The 7,399-nt window shown below is 34.1% G+C and overlaps 1 protein-coding gene across 1 annotated transcript; it reads right to left on the reverse strand.

The window, feature by feature from the left end:
• Positions 1 to 47: 47 nt before the first annotated feature.
• Positions 48 to 3,513, reverse strand: LOC107415812 (tRNA (guanine(9)-N1)-methyltransferase). Its single transcript, XM_048465367.2, has 4 exons — positions 3,130 to 3,513; positions 1,929 to 2,452; positions 1,191 to 1,550; positions 48 to 677 (listed from the first exon to the last, which is right to left on the reverse strand). Exons 2-4 carry the CDS (start codon positions 2,349 to 2,351, stop codon positions 480 to 482), a joined length of 981 nt encoding a protein of 326 aa, XP_048321324.1. The 5' UTR covers positions 2,352 to 2,452; positions 3,130 to 3,513; the 3' UTR covers positions 48 to 479.
• Between the last annotated feature and the right edge of the window lie 3,886 nt (positions 3,514 to 7,399).

A 7,399-nucleotide genomic window follows, 5' to 3' on the forward strand; every position in this document is an offset into this window, starting at 1 on the left:
ATGAGATGCTGGGTTTTGTGGTATAAAAGACATGGTTTTCTAAACCGTTTAAAACAAAGAGTGCAGAATTTTATACCACATAAAACAATCAAATACATAGATGAGTCGGCCCTCTCGAAGCCAATTCTCACTGAGTCTAGCGGAATGGCATTATTCCATTGATGCAGTCTCTAACTAGTTTTTCAGCTTAAGCGCCATACCATGAACAAAATCATTCCCAGCAAGTTTTCACCGCAAACCAATTGCTATAAGATTATAATTTGATTTTCTTCTGTGTTAAGTACAGACCGCATTCCAAGACTATTTTAAGATTAGACAGGCTCATTCCGAAAACGAAAAAGATCAACTACGATGAGGTATTGATTTTTTAATTTGGGAGAGAAGCAGTCAACTCAAGGATCAGTCAGCCACTGTCAATGTCAAAATTTATCTGAGTCCATCAAAGGAACACAAATGTACTATTAACTCTGAGGTTGCCTTTAAATAGTACATTGCCTTTTTTTGTCAGATTGATCATCTTTGCCTTGGATTTCTTGCCCTTCTACTTCTCCTTGGAATTCCCCTGAATCAGCTTCACATCTCTTCCTTTGAGGAATCACTTGAAAGAAAGAAGCCTTCCAATCATTAGTTTCCACAAATTTGAGTAGTATCTCTATCACTTGATTCACTGTCAGGACCTGCACTCAGGAAAGACAATGCAGAAAGTGTTGAGAGAGACTTTCACAGTTTAGGTTTTAGACATTCCCTTTGTTTCAAGACCAAGTACTAACATAAGATGGTAATATGGGTTAAGTATTCCTAAAAGTATTCTTGACAAAAATATTTGGCACCCAACTTGTTCCAGTAAAAAGATGTGCAACTGCCAACCTAATCACAACGTTAATTTTCAACCATAAGAACAAAATTTGCGGGCATGATGTAGGTTCAGTATTCTCTAATGGTAATGTAAAATAGTTTGCTAAGTAATGCAGCATAATCTCAATACACCAGCGACCCCCATCAGAGAAAATTTGCTAAAACCAAATGACAGCATGTCCAATTCTCATCGTTGTGCAGTTTTGCAAATTACCACTAAAATTAGCATTCTTTATTTGTATATTTAACATGTAGAATTTAGAGAAAAATGAGAAGCAAAACGCATTTAACAAAAGATGCAGAGGAAGAGTAAATCATAAACTGTATATACATACCTGAGAACTCGACATCTTCAAGTAATTTCCTATTGGGAGCTTTGCTGTTTGGATACCCTGCTCTTCTGCTTTCTTCATGGTTATCCCTTTCCACCTGTTCCGATCCACCAATCCGCCAACTATATACATTTTCTTCGGATCGAGTTGATCAAGCACAGTTTCTGAATCTGCTGTGAGATATACCAGATTTTCCTTTTGGTCTTGCAAAGCCTCGATATAGGATCTACTTTCCTTCTCAATTATCCACTTATCGAATCCCGGTAGCCTTTGCAACTGGTTACCCATCTCTCCTACACATCCAGTCAGCCATAGATGACCCGGATTGCTACATCTTCCATTCACAGCATAACAGTACATTATCTGCAGGTCTTGTCAATTAAGAAGAAATATCACAAAGTGAGGAAGCAAAAACATATAATATTAAACTGTATCTGTCAAAATTCAAAGCTAGAAAAATAGAAAAGGAAACTGTAAAAAACGAAAAATTTGAAGCACAAAAAGCTTTTTGCTCAAATGCAAGACCATTTCTGCCAATTCAATGAGAATCAATGCCAAGAGTAAATACTACAGAAGCAAAAACATGTAATCAACCTGTTACTGTCAAAATTAAAAGCTCCAAAACTCTTTTTTATTTATAAAAAAAAAAAAAAAAAAAGTAAAAACTGAAAAATTTGAAGCACAAAAAGCAGCTCAAATGCGAGACCATTTCTGCAATTCACAGAGAATTAAAAGGGAAACCTGCTGAACGAGGCTGTTGATCTCGTGTGGGGACATAAGGTGAGAGAATTCGAGGTCGATGACGATGTTCTGGCCCGACTGCTTGGCCCTGGCGAGCCTCTCGATCTTCTTCTCCCTCTCGTCCGACCTCTTCTCCATCCTCTCCTTCCTCAGGCTCCTCCTTGACTCGATCAGCTTCGACCGCTCCTCCTCCGTCACGCTCGCCAGCGTCTCCTCCCATTCCTTCCTCTTGCGCTCCGCTTCCTTCTTCTTGTGCTCCTTCGCCTGCGCTTTCTTCTCGGCTTTCTTGGCTTCGTACTTTTGCTGCTTCAGCAGCTTCTTCTTCGCGTTCTTAGATAGATGTTGCTCGGGAGCTGATGGAGCAGCTATGCCCGAATTTTGAGATTCTTCGACGGCGTTGTCGTCATTTTGTGCGGCCTCCATCGATATTTTGCTCGGAGAAATTCCTTCTGCTTTGAGTTTTGAGCGCGGCCTCTAAAGTTTCTTTTAGGGCTTGAGCGGGCTTTTCTACGGCGTCGTTTCGTCTGTAGCCCACGAGCAGATCAAGTGCACCGTGTTAAGGATATGTTGACGTTGAGAGCAAAACTAATAAATTTAAAGCCAAAATAAAAATAAAACTAAATTAACGTGTAATTTAGCTAGGCATGTTTGTCAATCGGGTGGGGCGGGATCCATTTTTAAAATCCCGTTTCCATCCCTTTCATCTCGTCCCGTGGTTTTTTCCGTTTCTTAAAGAAGGGATGAGGACTGGAATTCTCCAATCTGAAACGGAACAACCCATTTTATGTACCGCCATTCCATTTCATTAATGGATAAGAAAATATTACAACCACACCAAGTCACCTTCTGTTCTTCAACAAAAGAACAGCCCTTGTTTTTTAATCTTTTTTTTTGGGGCTTTTGTTTTCCCACATCAGCAACGTTTTTTAATCTTTTTTTTATTTTTTTTGCCCTTTTGTTTTCCCACATCAGCAACCCTTTTTTCATTTTAATATTTTCAAAAGGAGCAGAAGTATTTTTTCTCTGTTTTCCCACATCAACGAAAGAACAACCACATCATCACGGCAACACTTTTTTCATTTTAATCCTTCTTTTTTCGTTTTGTTTTCCCAAATGCTTCATTCAAAAAAAAAAAATCTTCTTTTAACTTTCATTAGCTGAAAAAATCAAGAAATTAAAATCCAAATTAACAGCATTTTACTTGTTGAGAGGCTGGCAGTTTGTGAGGGCTATTTGTGAAGGTGATAGTCGGCTAGGACCTTCCTTGGTGGCGGTGAAGCTTGGTGGCGGCAGGTGGTAGCTTGTTGGTGAAGCTTGGTGCGGTAGCAGCTGTTTATGAGGGAGGGATGTCCTACTAAGGTGATGCCGGCTAGAGTTGAGGGCTGCTTGATAGGGCTTGTAAGAAGAAAGAAAATGATGTAATCGGGGATACATAAAACTATAAAAGAAAATAATAATAATATATATACTGGGTCGAGTTCGGATAGGGGGTTTTATTCTCCGATTCCGGCTCGATTCCTATTCCGATTTTAGATTTTTGCCCCAAGCTGGCCCTCCAACCCCAACTTTTTGAGAAAATATCGCCCCGTTAAAGGTGAGGCAGCATAAATACAAAATAATATCAAAAAAATGGCTTGAATCTTCCTAGATTTGAGAAATGCAAAATTTGTTTAGGAAGAAGAATTGTTTAAATAGTAATAATATTCTAAATTAATATTAAAGGTTGGATGGGTAAAGATTGGTCTAACCTTACAATTCAGAAAAAAGAATTCATTTGCTTCAATTCAACTGATTTGAATACGAAATGAATTTTTAATTTAGAATAGATAATCCATTTGCTTCAATTAAACTAATAAATAAAATTTATACTTTATTAATCAAAGTTAAAATTTCTTACCAATTTATATACTTGTCTAGATCTGTAATGAGTAGAGAATAGTCTAGTTGCATATTTTATTCAAATAATGGTGTTCAAATTGTTATAAAAACATTGACCATTTATATTGTACTAAAAACAGAAAGATTCAGCCATGCCCATACAAATTCTTTTTTTTCCAAAAAAAAAAGACGTTTGATTAATATTATTCTATATAAAATAAAAAGAAAACATCATTAGAAGTGGAAGAAAATATCGAATACAGTGAAAGCTTAGATGATAAGTAATTTGACTCCACGGAAATCACCATATTTCCTGTATTTCTTTTTTTTCTTGAAAAATAAAAATTATTCAAAATTTTCAAAGGTATCATGTTTTTATTATTATTTTTTTCAAGCGTGCCAACAAGCGCTCCTCCCATGGTGCCACCAGTGAATTGCTTTGCACGTGACTTTTACGGGGGCTAGCGGCAAAGGGGAATCCAGAGACTAGAGTGGCGCAAATGTTATTGAACAGAAGTTAGAGGAGTAATTTGAAATTTAATTATTTGCCTCACGTGCCGGACTGCTGTTCCGACAGATCCATCAATAATCAGTAGAACTCGCAAATCTCGTACTTCCAATGCGATCCATGTTGATGACGTGTGCGCCAGTCCCTCCCTCTATTTCACACCCCTAATCTTTTCAGTTTACGATTTTCTTCATCCTCTCTGCCAACTCAATCGTTAGACGCACGTGTTCCAATATATGATTTCAATTTTAATTTTAAGGAAAAATAAAAAATAAAAAATTTCTGAAAGAGAAATTATAATTTTTATATAATTAATATATATTATAAATTTTTACACAAGGGGCTCACGTCTTTATACGAGTTGAATTATGAATTATTTGTGAGCACTTTTTTTTTTTTTGGTTTGCTATGGGATAAAGGTCACTTAAATTCTAACCTCTGAAAATTTAAATATAAAAAGTGTGTGACTATGACATGATTGTCCTTTAGTGGATATTTTCACATCTTAAATCGAAGATATTAATATTCTCCAGCAACATTATTTTGCTATACTCCTAAATTATAAACACAATTTAATATTTGTTTCCATTATTTGTTATTTATAGAATAATCTATCTTTTCTTATTTATTTTTATTTTTTTTATATTTTGTAATTTGGCTAAAGGATAACGAATATAGTATTTCAGAAACGACCTTTGAAGAAAGTATAACCTGGTAACTTTATAATAACCATTACGATAAACAAGGTTTTATTTTTCTTTCTTTCTTTATTATTTGAACAAGAAAACGACTAGTATGAGTACCATACCAATGACTTGGTAATTTTAACATATAAAAAGGCTTAATAACATCAGTTACTATTCAGATCTATAAATTAAATTATAATAAATTAAAAGATTTCCTCCTATAGATCGTAAAACAAAATTATAGTTTTCACGTTAACAAATAATTTTCTTTCCATTCTCTTCTATTAGAATGAGTAAATTGTTTTGAATTTAATTTATTTAGATAAAGTGGATATTAATCATAAACAGTGTAATATCATTGCTGTTATATATTGAGAGAAAAAACTGCAATATCTTTTTTGGGCATTACACCTCACTGTCGCAAAAAAATGTGTGGCATGTACTCATGTATATATATTCACGGATGAAAAAAGTAGAGTACTTCCTAGCAAAAAAAGGAAAAAAGTAGAGTACTTCTAATAGCACTGTGGAAATTTCCTTATTCGCTTTAATAGTTGTTTTTTTCTAAAAACATACTGCACAATTTGATTCCGTATTACGTTTCTTTGCCTTTGTTTTCTTAATTCTCCCTTTCTTACTTTTTTCTTTTTTTAAAAAAGAAAAAAAAATAAATTGACTGGGAGACTGAATTTTTTTTTTATTAGTTTGGGCTGGAGAATAATCAAGGAAAACAGAAATTTAATAAAGACAAGTTTTGACAGCACTACCAAATTTAATTTTATACAATTTTAATAGTTCGAAATACAAAAAAAAAATAATAATAATACTCAATTCCTGATTTTTCTTTTATTTTTTTCTTTTTTATTTCTTTCTACTTTAATCTAACATATCGTTAGCCACCTTCTCTCTCATCAAGTGTTAAGAACCTCCTATATATTTCAATAACATCGTTGCTTTTTGCCTTAGTATCCACCAATTTACATAACAATGGTTGTCCCGAAGCCAAAAACTATTGACAAGTATTAGCTTACCATATTTTCTATCATTCACCGTTGCCTTAGATCCCACCATTCACGAGCTCTGTTGGTGACGTTGTTCCTGTTGTTGTATTTAGAAGAATTTGATCTTCAAAACCTAAATGGCCACCCTCCTCCCTCTTTTTACCACTTTAGAGAAATCTTCAATGCATTGTTAAAGTTCTTGTCCACGTTGTCTCAGTTTGTTGTCTTAATTTTAATCTTTAATTAAAAAACTTGAGTTGAAACAAAAGGTAGCAACATATTTTTTTTTAATACAAATTATGTAATTTACAAATTATCCAAAATATCCTATATCTCATATAATTTGAACCTTTACTCTCATAAATATAAATAAGGATGCTCAATCACTGAAGCTATTATCTTCGTCAAGATAACAATTTTAACATCGAATTTATTTTATTGAAACAAAAGAATCCAATGATAGAAACGATTAGGGTTTGGAAAAAAATATAAAAATATAATAGTCTGTTTGACCATCTGTTTTTAGAACAGTTTTCTGTTATAGAAAACAAAAAATTGTTTCTAAAATAACAACATACCTGTTTAGCCATTTGTTTCCAAAAACAATTATAGAAAATAAATTAAAAAAAAAAAACAAAATTTGAAAAACTTCAAAAAGATATTTCCACTGTTTTGAAACCCACCTGTTTTCACCTTAGCCACTCACACCCGCTCCTTCACCGCTCTTCGAAACCTTCACCGCTCACACCAGCTTACCACGAAACTTTCACCACTCTTTGAACAGATCTCGAGTAGCATTCCTTTTACAAATTTCGAATAGATCTCAGCTCTTGGAGTTCACCAATTTAGGTTTTTCTTCTCTTCTCAAATCTTTCAACGTGAACCTCTATAATCTTTTATTCCTATTTCTGCTATTTTTTTTTTTTTTTTGGTTATTCTCGTATTTTTATTCTCTGGTTTTGGTTTTGGGTTTTATTCTCTGATAGTATAATCCCTCACATACTTAACCTGTAAGTGTAATCCCTCTCTTTCTCTCTATCGTTGTCTCTCTCGCTCTCAATGTGTTTGTATTTATGTTTAGGAGAACAACCTAGAGAATGATAAAAAAGATCAAGATGGGTACACCCTCTTTTGATTTTAGCTTTTTGTTTGTGCTTTTCATTAGTAGAGGAGTAGAGGGTAAATTAACAAATTTTCAAATAGTGTCCGAAATATCACCTAGGATTAGGAATAGAAGAATCAGCCAAGAGTTTTGTGGTATTGGTGAGCCAGGGAATCTAGTTGCTGCAATCAATAAATTTTCTATAAGAGAATGTGGGGTTGGCTTTCCAATTTCCAAAAATTGCTTGTACATTTTCTGTTTCCATTGCTTATATACTGTATTGATAGATAACCATT

This window comes from Ziziphus jujuba, chromosome 1 (assembly GCF_031755915.1).
Source record: "Ziziphus jujuba cultivar Dongzao chromosome 1, ASM3175591v1".
Taxonomy (NCBI): domain Eukaryota; kingdom Viridiplantae; phylum Streptophyta; class Magnoliopsida; order Rosales; family Rhamnaceae; genus Ziziphus; species Ziziphus jujuba.